General features: G+C 42.8%; 1 protein-coding gene across 1 annotated transcript in view; it reads left to right on the forward strand.

Moving 5' to 3' along the window:
* gmds (GDP-mannose 4,6-dehydratase) overlaps positions 1-23,047 on the forward strand; it is a 180,963-nt gene that overhangs the window by 131,141 nt on the left and 26,775 nt on the right. Inside the window, exons 8-9 of the mRNA XM_047587442.1 lie at positions 15,003-15,121; positions 15,421-15,517. Of these exons, the coding sequence (XP_047443398.1) occupies positions 15,003-15,121; positions 15,421-15,517 (216 nt within the window). The remainder of the gene's footprint in view (positions 1-15,002; positions 15,122-15,420; positions 15,518-23,047) is intronic.

Here is a 23,047-nt window from a genome sequence, read left to right on the forward strand (position 1 = left end):
TGACATGCCTTTTCTGTCTGTGCATGATCGCTCAATTTTCCTCCGCTCTGTATCATGCGTCACGACAGTTCTCTCGTTGACAGCACTTCATTGCACTGTTAATCCTGCTTTATTGCTGCAGAGGAAATAAACCATCTGAATCTTCTGTGAAAGAAAGTTGAGCAACATCCCCTTCAGAGTGACATCGCTGCATGTCTGCCATCGGTAGACAATTTTCTCATTTGTTTTGCAGTAAATAACTGAAGCATAAAATCACAGCAGTCTGTTTCCAGATGAGTTGATTCAGCTTCAGAGTTTTTTTGCTCTTTCTGCGTGCCGTTCCAGTTTCACTTGCTGGAGCTCTTGAATGGACCTTTTCAGGCTTTCAAATGGAAGAGCTTTATGTTTACAACAAGTATAGTTGGATACGCAAAATGTTTGGCGTTCAAGTGGTAACATCAGCTATAAGTCATGAAAATACCGCAGCAAGTGTTGGCGCCCTGGAACAGTTTAGCAATGGGCAACTTAATGTGGAAATGCAAAGGCATCATGAAAGGATGAGTCAGCAACGTTTTCCCCAGATGTTTAAAAATGGAAAGAAACAATTCCACAATGTATTAACTGAGCAGCCATTTCAACCTTCAACTTCTGAAAACGTCACCAGACACGTCACTGTAACACAACAACACACATTTTTCACTGAAGATTGTCAAACCGATGATGGAAATTGTTTAAATGGTGTCAACTGTTGGTGTCCAGATACCACCGAAGGTAACAAGCTAGCAAGCTAACGCGCGGGTTAGTTAAAGATGGAAATTTGAACGAGGTTGTGGATGCTACAAGACTGCGTTGTTCATACGGACTCTTCTCCTGAACGTGGCAAAAACGACATTTGAAGGCAGCGTTTTTTTTTTCACTGCAGACTTGTCATAGCAGGAAAAGCACAGCTGATACAGATGTTTCTTAATGGTGTCATTGTTCCATCCAGTGTCCCAGCGAGACGCATGGAAGTAGTTCACCTAAATGGAATGCGCTCATATGTGTTGTTATAAATTACACCTATGGCTGCTTTTCCTGCTGTAACATGTCAAAGTGTTTGCCGTGAAGTAAGGATTTAGGTCCGTTTGGAACGTCTATGAAAGTCTTTGACGGAAACAGTCGTCCCCGGCGAGATGCAGCCTGACAAACACACAAAAAAGCTTGAGCTGGACTCAGAAATTCACTAGATCCCAAACTGATCAAGCATCTGAGGGACGACCCACAGAGGTCCATCCTCTCAAAGGTCCTCCACTAACAACACTGTGTAACCCTCAGAGGGTCCATGTCCATTTTCTGATGGAGACTGTTGGATGGAACTGACTGTTGCCTGTTTTATTTGAATGTTTAGAGAAGTGATCGTCCCTCATATTGTCCCCAAAAATAAAAGAGAGTGACACAATATGATACAAAGACAAAGGGATATTTATCCTCGTTCCAGCGTAATAACTGCCGTAAAAACTCTTAGTGTCAGACGATTGCCGCCCCCCCCCACTCACTCCCGTGCTTCCTAATCAATCCAACATGGCCCTTGTTTGGACGCTGGCCCACGTCGTGCCCCTGGCCCCCTGCCCTTCTATAAATACACTAACAGCTTTCTTAAATATGTGACAAAATACCGTTAAAGTTTACTGGCTGAGTGTGTGACTACTCTGCTTTCTAAACCGGGGAGGAGCTGCTCCTCCACCTGCAGCCGGGGGAGAAAGGGAGGAGGTCGAGCTCCATAAAAAACTCAATCTGGGCTGCTGTAGTCGTTCACACACACACACACGCAAACGCACATGCACATTTGTATTTCATACACACACCTGCTCTTGATTGTCCAATTTGTACGAGCTGTAGTGGCCGCAGGGGAGCAGGGAAACGGTAAACGGGCCGATAGCATCGCCGATGAGATCACCGCGACTGGAAACATGTTCCGAGCTCGGCCTCGACCACATGCCTTCAGACGCACACATGCAGCAGCGCAGGGGAAAGCGGGCGTTGTTCTGAGTGACACATGATAAGCAGCGGAGCTTTTATGAGGACGGTCTGTGTTCGGACTCTGTTTACAGTGTAAACGGAGTCTCTGTCTAGCGCTGCTGCTCCTGCTCTCAGACCCTCAGGTCAGGGGGTCGCGTGCCCTTCAGAGTCAAAGTTCAGACTGAACCTGTTAAGGAAGTCTGGAAATTCAGTCCACAAAGAAAACTCGACAAGCGCTTACTTTCTTCCACGCTTCTGCATCTTCACTTAAATCTAAGAAAGAAACACTTTTTTACACTTTCATTTTCATTACTCTTTCGTCTTCTTTCCCTCTTTTGTTGTTTTATTTGTTCTTCTGGTTTCCCATGGCGTTATCTGTTTTCAGATTTCATGGAGAGACTAAAAATATTACAGCTTCTGAGAACCTCCAACTAGTGTAGTAGCCAATCACATCCAACGATCTCTGATTACATAAAAACATACGTAAAACTCAACTCCTGATTTCCCCTGAGAATTTGCGTCTTTGGATTTCTCATACTTTAATGTAAAAAAAAAAGAGAGAGAGAGAGTAAGATATTGTGAAGTGGCTGTTTTTCTTTTTTGATTCACAATGGGTTTTTTTCTTTTATTAAATTATGTCGCAAATGCTATTAATAATAATAAGAGAGGTAGAATTTGTGATTGCTTTCTTTATTTACAATATATATTTTTTTAAACGTATGCAGTTTAATGTCTCATTTTACTCAGAAATGAAAACATAGACCAAATAAACAAAAAATCTATAGAATCAATATATAACCCAACGTATATTCTAAACGTTGGGCTCAAAGAAACCGTCTTTGGCTGATTTAACATGCGAACACAAATATTTTTCAGAGAGTTCTTCCCAATTTTGTTGCAGAAGTTCCCAGAAATGTTTTCCAGTTGAGTTCATCACAAACCAGCTCCATGGGGTTAAAGTCTAGAGACTGGGCCACGGTCCACTCCATGTTTTCAAGCTTCCCACCTTGTTTTTATCCTGAGGTAGTTCTGGTGAAGCTTGGACTAAAGTTTCATTATCCTGCTGTAGGATGAAGCTCTGACCAACTATACTAGAGGAGACTGATGCTGGTATAAAACGTTTGACCAGTAGTGTAAGTTTAAAATATCCGATCTTCACATCTTAGAAGCTCGAATCAACAAATCTTTTTTCTCGCTAAAATAACTTAGTAGCTAATGCTGACAAAACTTCCCACTGACTAACTAGCTGAACAATCCTTTTTTTTCACAATTAGCACAATTTACCTTTCTCCTTCCCTTCCTAAAATCATTTTTTCCAGCCACTTCACACACACACTCTCTCTAGGAAGTTTGTCCCGTGACATTACATTCCTCTGGCTGTTTGTGGCACATGGTGAAAGACATATAAGTCAATCTAAACAGTTGGTGTGTGAAGCTGGAAGACAGCGTTCACATCGCCCTCCTCCTCCTCCTCCTCCTCCTCCTCCTCGTGCCGATGTTTGCTTTTTCTCTCTGCCTCTTCAAACACAACTAAATAAATAAATTGCTTTTCTGGCCCAGCATCACTCGTTCCTCTGCTATTGATACCCTCTGTCTGACAGCTGAGGACGTGTGTGTACTTCTGTTTCCTCGTGTGCAAGTCTGGGTTACAGCACATTAAGGAAAGACCAGAAAAACCCGAAGCAGCTATTTTAAACACCTTTCACATCCTCTGCACGCTGCCTTTTCATAACCCAGCTATAACAGATGAGTTGTAGCAGCTATATTTAACATTACTTAACTTGTGTGTGTGTGTGTGTGTGTGTATGTGTATGTATGTGTGTGTCCCCTTTCCCCCAAAAATGGTAACACACCCACAGCAAATGAGAGGGCTCCTTTGAGAAATGTGTTTCTCATGTTCTCACGGTGTAAAAATGACGCTATCGCCAAACTCCAAGAATCAGCAGCTCTGTCCACATCACATGGCGCTTGGCCCGACCTGTGTGTGTGTCTGTGTGTGTGTGTGTGTGTGTGTGTGTGTGTGCATGGCTAATTTAGTGTGCGCTGTGTGTTTTTAGTCTTAAATAGTGAATGACAGTCTTTATGAGACCCTTTCCCGTCCTCTGGTGAAAACATGGAAAGATTGTTGAACCGCTCATACAGCCGGAGGTCACAGTCGAGTTCAAGTGTGTGTGCTTGTAGATCCCCCCCCCCCCCCACCACCACCACCACCACCACCACCACCACCACTCCAGCCCCGCCCCCCGCCTCCGTGCATGTGGCTAAAAACTACAAACACAGGAATAGATGCAGGCTTGATTGAGACGCGTTAGGGACTTTCATTCTCCTTTAAGACCGTCTTATCTATTCCGCAGAATAATGTTTTAGTACATGACTGAAAAAGGATCCAAGAAAACATCTTGTGATGTTTCTGTCCTCGTCACCAGTGGTTTTACTTCTTTTTGTAAGAAAAAACAAGAGGAAACCTTCCATGCAAAGTATGGATGAAAACAAAAGAAAATCAATATTCATGTATATGATGTGGTTTAAATCTGCTCCTTATTGACTGAAAACACAACAAGAAACCTCTGTTATGGAAAATGTGAGGAGCTCAAACACTGCTGCTGCAGTTTGGCTGCGTCTTACTTTTTATTTGAACAGTGAATCGTCGTCGTTGCGGTTGAATGAAGAGATTTTCGTCTGTTTTGAAAACTGCATCTTTCAGGTTTGTTTTACCAAACAGCCTGAACGAGTTACAATGAGCAGAACTATGCTAAGGTCTGGTCCGTTACATTCAGTAGTAACGGTATAAGCAGAAAGAGATCAGCACAGCTCAAATCATCAGCAGTGTCTGGACCAGAACGTTGCACTTTAACACATCACAAAGACTGTAGTAGACTCAAGACCTTCCACCAGTCTAAGGTTGCCAGTACTCTCTTCTTTTCTGTAGTGAGTTGGTTGGGTGGTGCCAAGACTGGTGAGGTCAACAGACTCAACGAGCAGGTGAGGAACGTTGGCTCAGTGGTGGGATTGAACTTGTTTGGAGACAGTGGCTGAGAGGAGGGTGAAGGACAAAATCTTTGCAATGCTGGACAATCGCTGTCACCCCCCGCGCGACATGTTTCTCTGATGTGAGGGTAATTTCAGAGTAATTAGGCGCTCCGTCACAAAGAACCAACGAGCAACAAAGTCTGAGTTTGTGAGGAATTGCTGTTAAAGTTATGAATTCTCAGGCGTATTAACAGTTGCATTTGGAAAAAGAATTATACGATAACGAATCAGAAGCATTTTTTTTCTCTTACAAAGAGTCATTTAACATCTGCGCTGCACCTCGTTGCCAGTATCAAGATCCTGGCAAGATTACGAGGCTTTAATCTCTCATTTTATTGGTCTCTGAGCTATATTACAGCAACTTTTAGTTGCTTTAAGCAGAAGACAAAGCTTTCAGGTACCAATAAATATGTCTGCTCCTTTTAAAAGTACGTTAGTAATAAGCATTAAATACTATATGCTACCGTATATCTTAGTCTAAGTTAGACCAGGTGGAGTGATTTTCTTCATTTAGAGAGTAAAAGTCCCTCATATTTATTCCTTCTTACCTTTGACAGTGGACTTGGTTTGAAACAGTTTTAAAAACCTGCTAAATTCTCTGTGGTTGACTGGAATCTCTCTCCTCTGTCAGTCTTTGTGATCTCCTCAGTGTAACTTACCATTGTCCGTAAAAGAGCAATTTTTGAGTGTGACCACTGGTGTGAAGCTCGAACCCAGAGGTGCGGCCGTTTCTGCGTCATCCACAGCCATGTTGAAGCGTAGTGTGTGCGTCCGTGTGTGCATGTGTGCATTTACCGTGAGGTCAGACTGTAAATATAGCCTCTTCTGTCTTCAACTTAACGTCCAGACAGTCTGAACTGACAAGGAAAAACCCTGCAGTCTCTGACTTTTTTGGTCAAAATACAACAGGAGAAAGCGTGGAGAAAGGAGGAGGAGAGTGAAGAATGTGTGTGTGGGTGAACGGGGCGGGGAGGGGGGTTAATAATTTCAGCCATCTCTAAAAATAGGGGTCTCGGTTAAAAAAAAAAAAAAAAAAAAACTGTTCTGCTAAAAATCACAGCTCCATAGCAGCCATTTGGATGATGTGTGCTCCCTGAGGTGGAGCCTGGGAAAGTTAGCTGTGCATACTAGCACGTCACTGTGTGTGTTGGTGTGTGTAAATGTAGACCCAAATTGAATGATTGAGGTTCGTACTTGCATTTGCGCAGAAAACGGTTTTTCAGCCAGTGTTGTTTGAGCTGATATGGGCCCCGCTCCTTACCTCATCTGGCCTGTCCCCCGCTCTAACCTAGTTTGGTTTGGTTCATCTGAGTATGGTCTGGACGGGTTTGCGATTCTGTCAAATCCACCCCTGCCCTTTACTGAGTCATTACAAGGGCCGCCGGGGATTGTGGGATGCAGACAGAGAGGGAATTTTGGAATATAAAAGAAGCAAAAGGGGGCTTGTAAGAAGAGAGACACGAGTGAAATGTAAGTACGGTAAATCACATAAAATAAGTCGGAAAGGAAAACTAATTTGCTGAAACGTACTCAGGAACTCGTGGAATGTCAGTCCCCCCCCCCTCCCCCCCAACCCAGTCTCCATTTCAGTTCTTCGAATCTGCATTCCAGCTTGATATCTGGTCCCTGTGGCTGCTTCTAGAAACTGCGTAAGCCTTTATGTCCTAAAACGGGATTTGTCTGAAAGTTATTTTTACCAGCTGGTTTATCTGCGCTGGTTTATAACGGGTGGCAGGTCTTAGTCACTGAGCCTCAGACTGAATGTCTCTGCAGCCCCGGTTTGAGAAGAACATATTTTTGTTTTGTTGTTAAGGGCGATTACCAGTGTACGAGTTTGGTCTATTTATGAGCAATGCTGCATTTGAATAGGAAATACTTTTTCATACTACGCAGCCGCATAAATTAATCCTGATGTTTGCGGTCATCAGAACATTCATTTATAATGTTCATTAGATGTTGTGTGAATTCCTTATTATTCATACCTGCACTCTGATGAGGGGTTTGTAATGAATGTGATTTAGTTTGGTCGTTTATTCACATGACGAATGAGGTTTTTCCGTGATCCGCCCTAGATCATCCATCGATCCATCATTTTTTGTGAAGTACTTTCATGCTCTTATACTAAAGTGAGATCGCATGGCAACCAGCTAAGCATGATATTAGAAAACAGATTCTCATGAAGAATCACAGGGGCTTCCATGGTGAGACAGGTCGTCCTTCCAGCAAATTACGGGGTGGCTGTTCCCGGTAAAGCCCCAAAGTGAGGCACCCATTAGACATCCTCACCAGATCCTCTAACACACAGGAAGACGAGCAGTGATGTGACAACAGGAGACCATGAATGTCTTGAAAAACGTGAAGTGGACAGACACTAAGTTAAAGATAGACCGGTCGTCTTGTGACAGTTCAGCATCATGCTGGGAAACTTTTGGACCTGGCATAGCTCCCACCTAGACCAGACCAGGCACCCCCACAAAAACAGCACAAGGTGTTGACCTGGCCTCCAAATTCCCTAGATCCCAAACTGATCAAGTATCTGTGGGATGATCCACAGCTTTTTACTTGATTGACTTATGATGCTAAGACAGAATTCCCCTTCGGTTCCTACCTGGGTATCATTTTATACGTGCATGTATGTATGTATTTTAAAGAGTGGTAATTATAGTTTGATTTGTTTTTAATTCTTCTCTCCCCTTTTCAAAAGTGTTTATCATCTCTCTACTTTCACGGTAATGACATGAAATGATGAAATCAAGGTTAGAAACATGCTGATTTTAATATGGCTACTAAAGACATTTCAAAGTTAACAATAGCTTTCTGATTTCCAACAGAAAATGTGAGCATTTAAAGAAAAAAAAAGGGTCAAATATCATAAATGCCGGATGCCGAGGTCCTATTTTGGCCAGTACCCCGCGTAAATCAAAAGCCAGGAGTGAAGAAATAGTCGTGCAGACTTGTATTACTCTGCTCCTAAACTGTACCATTCACTGCGACGTCAAAATGTTTGTCCCGATATGGATTGTGTGTCGGTGTTTTGTTGGCAGTGCATGTGCAGCTGTGACATTACATACTGTTTAGAGAGGCACCGAGGACTCTAATTACTTGGTTTACGAGATGCCGCTTGCGTCCTGATGGTTGTCAGAGACGTGTGTGTGTGTGTGGATGAACGGGCGTGTGTAATGCGAATTACAGCAAAGATACACAAAGAACAAAAGGATCCTTTGAGCGCCGAGTTACAGAGGAAGCTGTCAGACACGTCTTTTCTTCTCTAATCCGGTGTCTGAGATTATCCTGCACTGTTGTGGAATGCTGTTTACTGCACACACATAACTCCCTGTCACTCACTCCACACACTCTGCGTCCACTCAAATGACAAGTGCTCGTCAAATAGCTTATTCTGTCTCAATATTACTCTATTCATTTCCCCCCTGCAAACGCACATCGTGGGTTTATACTGGGTAATGAGTAAATGTGTGTTTTGAAATCGCGGTAGGGGTGCAGTTAGAACATAAATGCCTTAAGGGGATGATACTGAAAGGAGAGACTCGTTGCCAAAAAAACAATAATGATCTCACTCCTCAAACGCCTCCGTGGTGGTGGAGAGTTGTTCAACAATTTCAACTGAAATTTTAGGTGACACATTTCTCTCAGGCGACAAAGGTTTGAAATTGTGTTTGCACACTCAAAGCTCAGTGTTGTGTGATGTTTTAAGTCAATATAGTTTTCTCAATCACATGTATTCTTTCTTTGTGGCTTAATACAGCAATCTGGCAAAACATTATGACCACCGGTAGGGGATGTGAAATGCATGTGGTTGTGATGGTTGCTGGGTTTTATCTATGTCATAACAGCCTCATGTAAAAATTCAAGAAGAAGCGTTTATATGAATAGAGCTTTTGTTTGTAGTTGCATCAAAAAAACTTTGGCCTTTAACCACTAGATGTGTTTTGAAAACTCAAGATTGGAGATCTGCGTAGGAAAATATGGAGGAAGTAACCCCCTCAGCGTTCGTCATTCCCTTAATTTTTGTGATGCAAATAAAGGTGCATATAATTAGACTTAAGACGAATTTGATGTTAAATATAGTCGTATGTAAACATCTACAGTAGTGAGAGGTTATCTGGCCTCAGTCTGCTATCAGTGCCGGGACCTAGGTCACTATTGAGTCGTAATTTCAATACTATTTGTCTAATCTGAGTACAAGATGGCTGTAGATGATTGCCTGCGTATCCGGGAAGTAGCGACCCTTGATGGATGTGGGTCCGAACAGACCGGCCGATAACACAGACTCATGACGTACATGACCGGGATCGTGTTCGCGGTGAAATGTGACGCTGTTTTTTTTCTCGTTAGCGTCCGTGCGCCTCCACGTGAATGTCTTGTATCATAGCCTGTTAAGTGTAGGCCATTAATCTCATTATCAGCGTATGTAAGAGGTGGTGCTGGCAGACTGGAGCTGCGTCTGCTCCAATTCCAAGGTTTTCGCTCTGGTCCCCGCCAAAATAAGAGCGCTTTTTCTCCGTACTATTTCAGACTTTAACATTCTTGTCTGGCAGCTGTGCACGCATGTTGTGGAACAGAGCTGAGAACCTCTTAAGCTACAAATGATGTGGAAAAGCCAGCGGTGGTTGAGCTCTGGAGCTGAGAAGACGTGATCCCGCAGCTTCTCGAGACTTTGTGTTGGTGGCAAAATCCGATGATATTCAAAGAGAATCAGATGGTTTTAGATAATTAGAAAACTGAGGCGCAAACTCTGTTTGTGCAGGAATTTTAACGAACCCCGGCATTTCTGCCTTTTGTGTCTTTGTGTTTGCACGTGGATGAGGCAGAAAGTGTATGTGTGTGTTCTGTGCTATAGCCCACGTGTGTGTTACTGTGTCTGTGTGTGTCTGTGACTGTGTGTGTGTGAAATGGGGTTAATGGCACTGGCAGGGAGTTATTGGGACTGCAGCCATAATAGCAGCTCGATTAAGTGTTTACCGTGAGCCATTCCACATGTCAGCTGTAGTCAAGCAGCTAGAGACAGAACACCGAGGGGAGAGTGGCGAGACGCAGAGGGGGAGACGGGGGAGGATGTAGGGGTCAGCTGGCTGCAGAGGAGGGAGGTCTAGAGAAGTCATCACCAAAAGCTGTGGTTTGGGGTTCACTTCAGACAGTTCAGATCTCTGTGAAACCGAGTGTCAGAATCGGATTTTTGAAGACGCTCTTCAAAAAAAGAATCCATCTTCCTACGTGTCCGTCACAAGAACTGGAGAGTTAAGTGTTTTCTGGCTCTGGTAATAAAGTGGTGAGACTGCACTTTGTGACCTGTGTGAGAATACTCGGAGTCAGCAGGCCTTTCGTTTGGTTTATACCAGGGATTTTCCCGCACGCTGGTATCGTTCCATCTGACAGAAGCACTTGGAACGGATTAAATATAATAAGACGCAGGAGCCCTGTGTTGTTTTTCAACTTTTAGAAATATCAGTCGAATCTCGAAATGCGGAGAGTAGCTGCTTCCTTTTACACTAAACAGTTTTTTATTTTTTATTTTAATTTAGTATCTGACGTTTTACGTAATATTTTGAAGAGAAAGACTTTTGGATGAAGTTTTATACGGTTTCATTAAATCTGATTCCTTTAAAAACGGGTTTAGGTTTTAATTTTATGAATGTTATTCGGATTTTGTCGAATTTTACATGCGTTTTCACTTTTAAGGTATTAGATCAGTGTTGGAAATAACTCAAAACTTACATTTTAACTCTGCCTTATGAGTTTGCAGATCCTTAAATGAATCTTTTAAAATAAAAATGCACATTAACAACACTATTTATATAGTGTTATTTAAAATGTAACACTTAGCTTTTATAAGATAGATGTGTTGTTAAATACTTCACAGTGACGTTCTATTGAATGGAAACATCAGTGGATATTTTTGATTATTGTTAACACTTAAAATAGTAACAGGAATGAATTTTTTTAACTACTGCCCAATGCAACTATCGATAAATAAACACACTTGCAGTTTTATGGCTTATTTTAGTCCTGTTTTAATATATATGAACCTGATTGGACCTTAAAAATCCACAGATTCCACTAACTTTGCATCCAGATCTTGCTGTTATCTAAATTTCCTGACCCTAAACGTCAAACTGACAATGACGACACCAAGAAATACGACCAAAATCCCAAACCTCTTTTTAATCAGAGACTTATTTAGTCTCTAAACGTCCATGAGTTTCTTCGACCTCTGAACAAAACCCAGCATTTGAAATCTGGTCAGCGGGTTTACCCCCGTCATGTGTGTGTCAGTGTATGATTCAGGTAAAGGGGCTGGTGGTGGTGGTGGTGGTGGTGGTTGGTGGCCGCCAGGGTCGGTGTGTGTCTCCGAGCTGCAGTCAAGTGTGGCGTGTGTGATGGGGGTCATCCTGTGGCCATGTGAACAGGAAGGTGCGGGTTCAGTGTGAAGGCCTGAACCTCTGAGCTGTTTATCAGATAGCTAATGAAGCAGAGCAATCCTGAGAGACCCTAAAAGCGAGGAGGAGGAGGAGGGATGGATGGAGGGGGTGAGAGGGTGAAAGGTAAAAGAAAGATGGGTGGGACGATGTAAAGGAGCCCGAGATGGAAATGTGGGAATAACCTCAGTGAAGCCAGCAGTCTCCTCTTAGTCTCCCATGATTTCACTCCGATTATTCCCACTACAACAAGAAGAAAAAATATACATCATATTATTTATTACATTTCCTGGTTAAACATCAGCGCGGGCCCATATCACTCAGCTCCTGCCGTAAACATTTTCTCTGGCTGCAGGAGAAGCACAGCCTCGTTCCCAGCTCCCATCATCACAGCCATCCAGTTTACTACGGCCTTCACATCCATCAGCTCGCAGGAAGGAAAAAAGAAAGGGGGAAACGGGCCCTGCTTCGTTACAAGTTCAAATAATCATGCAGTCAGATGATCAAAACAGTATTACAGCGTGGACGTCGGTGTTTGATATTTTACTGCTTCCAGTGATAATTAATTCTGCTCACATGGAAGAAGGAGGCATGGAGATATTTTCGAAGTGGCAGAATGGGAATTCACTTCTGATTAAACTCTCAGGCCGGCGCTAACATCCATATTCACAGCTTTAACCAAATAAATGTAACAGTTGTTTCTTGGAGGCATTAATATTGTGTAGAATCTACAGTTTTGTCTCTTTTCTTCAAAGTCATCATCCATTTTCACTGCTGGTATTCTTGCTTTTCTATCTTAAAGTGTAATACAGCTGCAGAATTTTCACTGACAAACACATTTATAAAGTAATTTCAGTAACTTAACAAGCGTAAAAATGTATAAGTGGTAGGCGACAGAGACTCCGATGGCCGTGGAAAGTTCACCGTGCTCTGATTGGTTTGCTCTGCCGTCGATCACACGACCCGAGGTGCCATTATTGGCCTGCGCAGCCGTGTGAGAATCTGGTTTGTTCATCAGGGGCCAGTGGGTGAGAGGTCAAAGGTCGGGCTCAGGGGAGTCGTCAGCGCTGAGCGGTCAGGTGACCCCAAACGATCCTGAGATAGGACGGCCTCGCCTCCCTGAGGAAGTTCATTCCATCACTGCCGAGTGTGTCTTTGTGCGTGTGTCTGAGAAAGGCATGTGCTTAACTAATAACACAACTGGTGCAAGAAGCGCTTCAGTGTACAGCGGTGGGGAAGAAACAGGATCCATCAAATTATCAACCCTTATGATCGACACTTTGTTGAAGGGGGAGAAATCTCAGCTTCAACTTTGGACAATACATATTCAAATGCAAAAAGCAGAGGCTGAACTCTTTCAAGACTTATTTTTCCTTCCATATTAAGTGAGATTTCTGCCAATGTGCGCTCTGTGAGTGTCATATACATGTGTGTTGTCTATAATCAGAATCAGAATCAAAAATACTATTAATCCAAGGGAGGAAACTGGACATTATTGAACAGTATAAAAATATGAAAACTGAATTATATATAAAAGAAGGAAGAATAAGACTGTGACAGTGTACACCGATCAGGCATAACATTATGACCACTTTCCTAATATTGTTTATATCTCTCTTGTGCTTCCAAAACAGCTGTGAGTCATCAGAGAATGGACTCAGGCCTGTGTTGTCTGGCGACAGAATTTTGTTATTGGGGGGCCTTTGGGTCCTATTGGTTGAGGGGAGGGCCGTCTGTGGATCTCCCACAGATATTTGATCAGTTTGTGATCTAGTGAACTGAGAGGCCAGGTCAACACGTTGAACTGTTCTTCATGTTTTTGTGTGGTTCCTAAAGTGTTTCTGTGTCTGGTCTGGTCCAGGTGGGTGCTACATGTCTAAGTAACATCCACTTCAATACCAGGTCCAAACATTTCCCAGCAAAACAATGAATTGTCACACGATGGTCAGTGTTATTTACTTCTCCTGTCAGTGGTCATAATGTTGTGGCTTAAGTAAAACAGATTTCCTGTGGCGTTCTGTGAACCAGCTTGGTTGAATCACGGAGTGGGTGGGAGATGTTGTCTGAGATGGCCTGTGTATGTGAATTTGGGTCACTTTGCTCAAACTTTGTACCATGAGCACACACACATACTCCATTAAATACAACTAATCCAGAATAAATTGACCTGATGTTTCTCACAGAGAAATAAAGCAAAAGTATTTATGTTGCTGTTAAATGGAGACAGAAGGAGACGGCTCTCTGCCGTCCTGCTGTCCTGTCTTTGTCACATCTTTGTGTTGGTGTACAGTTTATAAACCACGTGTGGTCGTGCAAGTATGTGCAAGTAAATACCTGTAGATACCTCAGGCCTCGAGGTGTCAGTGTACACATGTAGTCTCTACAGCACTGGCGTTGTTAGGTTTAATATGCTTAAGCCCCCCTAAATAATCTGGTATTCTATTTATTTATTATTTTTTGTGAAAGCGCAGACAAATTAAACATAAAATGGCCATAATATGAGTTTAAATATATATGATCATTAAATATGAAATATTCATTTAAATAATTAGTTCTTTTGTCCTTAAACCACTTTTAAAAGCCTTTACCACAACCTTCGAGTAAAAAAGGACGAGAAATCCGTTTTCCATCTGCAGTTATGTTTTATGATTTTGAATGAGGAGTAACAGAATATGTTGACATTTATGGCTGTTTATAGCAACGCAGTTCAACTAAATATAACAGCTGGTTTTTATTTCAGCATATTTTTTATTATTTTTTTCTTCTTCTTTCTCGTTCAGATAGGACACCGAGAATCTGAAGCGGACATAAATATAAACCGAGATCAATGAGCAGAATTTAAATCAGTGACTCACGTTTAGAATGATTGAACCGTGTCTGTTTTCCTGACGTGCGTCTGTAAAAGGGGCCTTTCTGTCTTCCTCTCTTCTGATTTGTCTGTCTGTCTGTCTTCTTGTCCCTGGCGAGTCTCTTTTAATCATGCTGGATGTGCCAGAGGTCGGCAGCTCTGACCCGCTGGCTCCAGTTCTCCATAAATATTATGGAACCGCGCACAGACGCCTTCGCTCACTTTTTAATATAGCACCGGGTCCATTAAGGGACTCGAACTGTTAGCTTTCGCCGGGGTATAGTGTGGACTAATGACACTGCTACCTTCACTCTGCTGTGAGGAAAAGTATGCACGAGTCAGGATTTCCTCATCCTCTTAGGTTTACTTTCACTCTTTGTCCGTTTTAAGTCGTGCACAGATCTGTTTGCGTGCATGCATGTGCCTTTCGCATGTGCCACGTGTTCATTTTCGTGTGTGCCAGCAGCACAGTGGGCCTGTGGGAGTGCTCTGTCCTCCTTTCCCACGGAATGCGTCCCACGAGCCCCCGCGGTGACGTCAGGACAGAGGTACGGGCGAATGCCCTGCTCAGAGGTCGCAGGTTCACTTCCTGTCTGTCAGGACCGAGCTGGGCAGGGTCCAGTGTTGCAGGGCCGAGCTGTGCGCTGTCCTAATGAGCCGTCCTCACTCTCAGCGGTTTAACCTCTCCGTCCCTCTGTCTCTGTCTCTTTCAGGCTATGTGGCTGATGCTCCAAACGGAAGAGCCGGAGGACTTTGTCATAGCTACAGGGGAGGTGCACAGCGTGAGGGAGTTTGTGGAGAAGGCCTTCAAACACGTGGGAAAGACCATTGTGTGAGTGTACACGCAAATACACACAACTAATATATACTCCAATATCATTAGACGCCTCCTACTCGTAGCCTCTTTCCAGACTCCTCCCGCGTTTCACCTCCCATTCACCTCCCTCTTGTGTCCTGAAGAATACTGACATGTATTGAAGCCGTGTGTAGGTTTCAGGTTAAAAAAGGTGACATGTTTTGTCTGCACCAGACCTTAAAGAAACAAACCACACAAGAAATAATCAGGAGGTTGAACCTTTTTGAGCAGGTGTGGGAAAAAATGTTTCTTTGCTAAGATTTGTCTCTTTCCAGGTGGGAGGGAAAGGATGAGAAGGAGGTTGGCCGTTGCCAGGAGACCGGGGTAGTACATGTGAAGGTGGACCCCAAATACTTCCGTCCTACTGAAGTGGTGAGTTTAGTTTCTCTGAATTTCTAAACGGTGCATGTTGTTTATCTGTGTATAAGTATAAGGCGCTGACCTGAAGTGGGTTCTGAACACATCGGTCCCTTCTGATTGACACGATAAGAGACTTTATTGATCCCTGTGTGGAAATTCTGGTGTTACAGCAATGAGGCAAAACAAAACACAGTCAGATAAAAAAGTTTAATAAGGTAAGAGAAGAAAAATGATACAAGTTGTACAGCAGTAAATAGAGTATGGTGAAAAAATAACGACAGACTCCAACAGGAGGATTATAAAAATATTATAAAAACACTATTAGACCAAACAGGACACAGCAATGAAGCCGCATATTATAAGGACTGAAATGAACTACTCTACATTATCATATCATTTTATCATTTTGTCCAATATCGCACAACATCTCAATTATAAACCAAATGTAGCACAGCATTAACTTATGTTTACACCGGTCAGCCACAACATTATGACCACTGACAATTCAGTATTTTGCCGGGAACATTTTGGACCTGGCCCTCCATCATGTGGATGTTACTTGGACATGTACCACCTAGACCAGACCAGAGCAGACCAGAGGCCCCTCCCCTTAATCCATAGTACACAAAGGTCCCATCTAACAACTTTGTGTTGCCAGACACCACAGGGCACCTTCACGAGGCCCATGTCCATTCTCTGATGTGTCACAGCTCTTTTGGAAGCACAAGAGAGATATACACAATATTAGGAAGGTGGTCATAATGTTATGCCTGATTGCTGTATGTTGCTTGTTAAACAGTGTAAGGTGCATGTTGTAAGCTCCATAACAGGCGGAACATAAAAAAGCTGGAGTATGGACGGAGTTAGCTTCTCTTGCCATCACCTTCTCTATCTGGAAAAAAACACTCAACGATGAAGTCGGGTTCATCCGAGGCTCAAAGTCGTGGATGGAGTTGACGTTGGGGGGAAGTTTGTGTCGTATATCAGTCACTATATCAGACAGTCCAGTCGATCACTGCCTCAAAGCTGAGATTAGTTTGTCACATCACCAAAAGGTTTAGCTCCTATCATCACCACAACTTACCATTAAATTAAATACGTTTTATGGCCATCATTTCGTCTTCTTGTGTATACGCCCCGATAACCACAACCCTCTCCCTCCCCTTTCATCAGTCTACACCACCACATCATCAGCTTTTCAATGTTTATTTCTTCTCAGTTAATGAGGAGTAATAAATACAGCCACCGCCAAGCTCCTCCCTTTGTTCTCAGAGCAACTCCAGTCTTCGGTGGCTATACTGGATTGACAGCAGTTGTCATCAGCGCAAGTGGAATGTGTTTGTGAGTCAGGTTGCACGTGACTCACATTTGTACATTTCAAAATAGGAAATACTAGAAGGTTTATTTTACACATTAATTGTCAGCAACTTGAACCTTGAATTATAACTTCTAGTGTAATGCTTATAATTTTTTTTGATGTTTAAGTCAATTAAATACAAGTTGATTATAGCGATTGTGATTATACATGTAGTTGCATATAATTCATGAGACAGCACATACTTCCTGCTCTATATACTTGACCTTAACATGAATGTCACATGTTTTTGCTGCATGTATCTGATTGCCGGCCATTGTGTCTGGGACTGAGCACTTATCAGCCATAACGGGTGCAGTTGACAGCCTTGGGCCGCTTATTGTATGCTGTTAAACTGCTGGAAATGGGCCAGACTGCCTCTTTTTAGAGTAATGTAGCCTTTATCCTGCCAGTGGATGGTGAATGGGTGCACACATCAAGCAGCCTTGAAGGGTTGTGTGTTTTGGACTGGTTCTGCAGACAGCGCAGTTGAGATGTCTGTGCCCGTGTTTAACCGCACGTATCCAAATCACAGAATGTGTCGGTGTATTATCCTTCCAGTCGCTCGTTAGGTGTGAAGTGTCTCCGGCTTTTGGGAGGTCTTTCTCTCATCGCCGCGGCCCAGAGGTGTCGCAGCTTTCTCCCCGGTGGACGGTTTAGAGTTACCCCGGGGTGTTGTCGCCGAGATTAGCCATCAACCTCTCCGTCTAAAGCCAGGAGCACCCCTCTCCTGAGCTTTGGCCCGGCGAGATTAAAGTTGAGATCCAGTTGAGTGATGGCGAGGGATTAGTGAGGAGGCCCTGCTGACTGACTCGCTGAGGGTATGACTGCATCAGCTACACACCTGGGCCTGTATTCTTTGAGCGTGTCGGCGTCATTCATTCAAGGTCCTAACCCTGAATCCACACTGAAAACTACTCAAGTCAGCAAAGAAACAGTCGGGGTATCGCTTCTGTGATGTGTCACCTTGTGCCAACACGTGATAAATAGGGCATTTCCCTGAAAATATGAGACTACAAGCTGAAAATGTAATGTTTAAGATGAGAGGAGGTAAATATCAACTCACAGACTTAATCAGCCACTGATTTTCAAGACCAAAGATGGTTCATACCGAATATTTTTTTCCAGACCTTTGTCAGTGAAGCACTTATAAGTGCACATGGTGCGCCTGTGTCACTGTGAGGCATCGTGAAGATGGAAAGGTCAGAAAAATGAAGCAGGAGAACGAGAACACAACAAAAAAAAGTGCTGTCACAGTGTTGGATGACTGGTCCCTGAAAGTGTCCCCAGTTTTTAGCTTTTTATGAATGAGAATATAAAAAATGTTGCATGCAGACTACAACTATTAGCCGGTAGCCGATCAGTTACATCATTTCATCTTGATTACATTTAATTATTTATTAATTTGTTCATTTGTTATTTATTTATTTTACATTTCCTCAGATTTCCACATCAGCAGTCAGTGCCACGGGGCAACGCAAACCTGTTTTACTGCTACTGCAGGAACATTCTACAATATTTACTCATCATCACAGTAAAACAGTCCATCCTTAGTCAAACTACTGCACTAAATCCTCTCTCAACCAGTAGAAAATGTTGTGAACACGTGATTTTGCATGAAAAAATAATATTGTGATATACTGTGATGCCATCAGAATTTTGAAAGTTATGAGTTATGTCTGTATTAAGTATCTTATCTGGATGGAACTGATAGTTGTAGTGTATTTCACCTTCTCCATATAGGCTGACAAAACCTGACATCAGCATTTACAAGTCACAACAATGTAGCAGTTGCGATTGCACAAGAAGGAAAGTTGCTAAAGAGTTTGCTCCACCCCTCTCAGATGACATTCACGGCTTCTTCACTGCATAAAGCTCCGTCTAAAACAGTCCAGTAGATCTTTGCGAGAGCTTGATCAGTTCCCAACAGAGAGACTGCGGACCAACTTCATTCATTCATTCATTTATTATCTGTCTGTATTCATTATCTCCAGTCTGTCTCAGGGTAAACACACACAAAGAGGCAGACAACCATTCACATTCACACCTACGGCCAATTTAGAATCACCAATGAACCTAATGAGCATGTATTTGGACGGTGGGAGGAAATTAGTACCCAGAGAAAACCCACCCAGACACGGGGAGAACATGCAAACTCCACCCAGAAAGAAAGGCCTCAGTCGGCCGGTGGATTCGAACCCAGAACCTTCTTGCTTTGAGGCATCAAAAAGTACGTAGTGAGCGAGGGAAGTGGGGCTGAATGTTCCTTTTCTTAAAACAGCAGAGTTCCTGCAGATGACAGGCCACATGAGGATACAGTTGTCACAGTGAGTTACAAGATAAAAGCCTTCATGGGATTCACTCATCCCTCAAATAATAAGTCAGTTCTCTGTGTTTCTGTTTTTTATAGCAGACGGTTTTGCTCGGTTCACATGCAGCCTTAATAACAAACTAAATATTTAGTCTGCGACTTCAAATCACACACTATTCTTATTTCATGGTTTAGCAATTATCAAAGTGATTAACTTGCTGATTAATGAGGTGATTGTTTAGGTTTGCTTAATCTTTAAAATGCTTCAATGTTCGGTAATTAAATACCTGCAGTTCCTATTGAGCAAGTCAAGCTTTCAGGAGATAAAAGAAAAGGGGCAGGATGGGTCATTTACAGCCCGAAATTTCTCCGCTCGCTCTCATTGTCTCATCATTTCTATGGAAGGGCTTAGAGAGACTGAAGAGTGTTTAACCTCTGACCCCTTCAGACAGGAAGTGACTGACACTGAGCTCATAGCTCAGCACTGTGGCTCACCTCAGGTGGAAATACCTGTCATCAAGTGCGCGCGCTGAGTTTTCAGCTGACTCAAGCTCTTCTGGTGTCATGTTTGCTGTGTGGGTCCGATAGAGTTTATCTGTGTGTGTGTGTGTGTGTGTGTGTGTGTGTATTGGAGGGGGGGGGGGGGGGGAGTAGGAGGAGTTTTACCTCAGGCTCTGTGCTAATATATATGTAATTCATCATTATCCCTGTCAGTGTGTGTGTGTCTGACATGAGCTCCAGTCCCCTGGGACAGGAGCAGGCAACAAGGGAGGGGTACAAGGGGCGGAGGGGGGGGGGTTGAATATGCAGGTGTGCTCCACATGTGGAGCAGTGTGTGTGTGTCTTTGTGCGTACTTGTGCACTAGTCTGTGTTTATTCGAGTTACAACAGCCCGGGCTGAGAGAGGAGACACCAACGAAGTTTGACTGTTGTCGTGGAAGCAGTTCACTCGATGCGTTTCAGTTAAAAGGAATAAAAGCTACCAGCATTTTCCACAGTAGTCACACACGAAAGCGAAAGACATGCGGTACAAGCTGTCAGGGTTGTTTTGATATAAACTATGTGTGAGTTTCAAACTGTTCCAACTGTCAAGGGTTTACGGTGCTGTCAGTCACACTGACAGGCACTCTCCGGGATTCTGAGGTTTGGCTCAGATCAGCAGCCTCTGCCTGGGCTTTACAAAGGTATTCTTTCTCTATTATGCTCTACTAGTTACAGTTAGCTCTGATTATATACAGAGTCATGGCTGCAGCCCTATTGTTTCCTGTGTGTGGTATTTAGTTTAATTTTAGACCTGGTTGAGAGATTCATGGGAGTTCCTGCTTATTCTATCCACGTGATTTATGATTAGAGGTAGATAGATGTTAGAGATTTATGATTAATCTTGTGCTTGTGGGTGTGAGTGGCATGTTTGCTACCTTCAAATGGAAATCTTGTGGCCGTATTTTCGACATGGGAAGTCGAGTGCAGAGTATGCCTGGCATGCAAGAGACAATGTAAACCGACGTCACTCTCAAATCCTTTTATAAAAAATGTAATGCGTTCACGTTAACGCCTCCAAAACCAGAAAAGTCATCTTCTGAAAAACAGTTTCTAACAGAGTAATTAAAAAGAATTGTTAAAGGATGAGTACAGATGCCTTTTATTCTAGTAGTAGTAGTAGCTTGTAGTAACACAGTTATCCTGCACTTTCCTATACAAGGGATTTCAAAGTGAGACAGAAAGCTGACTATGTCTTTTGCCTCAATGTACTTGTCCGTGCAAAACCCAAAAGGTTTAGATCACATGCATGCAGGTAATTGCATGCAATTACTGGTTTATTGTGTTTCTGCTCTTGCTTCTGCAGTTTCAGTCTGCAACGCAGTTCCTGGTATTAAAAAAATCCCTAACTCTGCTTCTTCAAATCCCCTAGTGGTGACTCATGACCAGCTGCTGCAACTTTACTATGAAGTTTATTAAAATGTGTGCATACTGTAAGTTTACAACTAACTGAGTCAGAGATTTCAGATCATTCCTTCCACAAATTCATAAATGCACCACAGTCGGATTGTTGAAGTAATAACAGATGTGGTGTTTTTAAACTCACTTTCTCTCAGTTGCATCATTTAAACCTGACCTCTTTACTGCAGATTCTAGTTCGTCTCGGTAGGAAGCTCAGACTTTTGGTGTAAGCCCAGTTTGGAACTGTGTTTGTCTGCGAACAAGTAAGTGTCATGTCATGTCTAGCAGCGTGTAGACGCTTATGCATGCCCGTGCTAATGCAACCTGGCTGTCATACTTCCAAGTTCATGTGTCGCCCGAGGGTAGAAACTGCTGTGAGTTGAGTGACAGCTCTGCGGTTTTTGTCCAACCTCTCAAGCAGTGCAAGAGGAGGAGGAGGAGGAGGAGGAGGAGGAGAAGGAGAAGGACTGGTGATAAATGAGTGGTTGTCTCTCAATCTGTCGTTTTGTCTCTCTCCCGTCACCGAGTGCATAACTCTCTGACTGTCATTTTCTCATATGCACAGTCACTGCACTCACATCTCTGTCTAAATCTCAGTAATGCCACAGGAATCGGTCTGCAGCTCAAGAATGTCCTTCCAGGCGAGATTATCCCAGGAGACAGACACTTTTCTCACCTGCCACCTACTCACTCTGCTGCAGAGATCGATACAGTAAAGGCAGCAGGTTGTTGCTCCCTCACATAATTATACATGTGTTTAGTAATAATGCACAAAAACATCAGATCTACAGGGGATTCAGAATGTTTTCAGCACCTAAATGTGTTGTAAATTAAGTTTTAAATAGATAATTTTATCCATAAATCTTCACCCAATTACCCATAAAACATACACACTTTTGCAGGGTAAGTCTACATCTTTAATACACTTAGACATCTGAGGTTCAGCTGGACCACTCGAGGTCAATCAGAGACTTTATTGGTGCTGAAAGGTGAACAATTTACCCAGCTTCACTGAGGCAACTTGATGAGTCGGTTATGAGTTCCAACCAGTGTGTCCAAGTTTTGTATCAAAGGACAAGAGAAACTGTAGTTTTGCAAACTCATAGCCTGCATTTTATTGCTTTCAGTCCAACTTCTCCGTTGTAAATGCCAGATTTAAGGACGGGTTTTCTGCAGAGGGCTACTGCCGCTGCTCCTTTAGAAAGTTCTTTGGTTCAAGTATGTAATAACTTGAGTATACATTTGTTTGGAATATGAACCCTAATATAACAATAACAATGAAATGAAATCAAACAAGTTCTGAAGAGAGCTGCTGGCTTTTGTTGTAGAAGCCTGTTCCAGCTTACAATCTTTCTGCAGGGTGCCGAGCAGCTCCTCAGTGTTTCTTTGCAATCGATAACATCTGTGAGTCGTCTGTATATTGACAGATTGCAAAGATTTCCATCTGCGAACTATCAGTCTCTCTTGGCAGCTATAGGGTGTGATAGCCAGCAGCGACTCTGCTTCATTTCCAAGACGGAGCTATTTATTATTCATATTTAATCTTTTAAATCTTTTTTTGTTTGTTTGTTTGATCAGATTATTTTAGAGTTACAATGTTAATGAAAAGAAATAACAAATGTCTACGGGCCAAAGTGATGCTTGACAAACAATCCCAACAAAGATAACGCAGCATATCTGGAAATATGAGAAAATTTGATTAATATGTGTCTTTTCGGACTCAATAAACTTAATAAATTACTGTTGTTTACTTTTCTGCTGGTTGATTTATCTATTAATCATAACATGTTCGTCATGATGACTGGGAGGCTATTTATCTCTTTTGACTGACGGGGAGAATTCAGCACCTGAAGTTCCCATGTATCAAGAACTCAAATGTAAATCTGGCTTTGTTATAGTCACGTACCAGCATTCCTTCCCGCGCAGTCACGTACTG

Source organism: Mugil cephalus, chromosome 6 (assembly GCF_022458985.1).
Source record: "Mugil cephalus isolate CIBA_MC_2020 chromosome 6, CIBA_Mcephalus_1.1, whole genome shotgun sequence".
In the NCBI taxonomy this organism is placed as follows: Eukaryota; Metazoa; Chordata; class Actinopteri; order Mugiliformes; family Mugilidae; genus Mugil; species Mugil cephalus.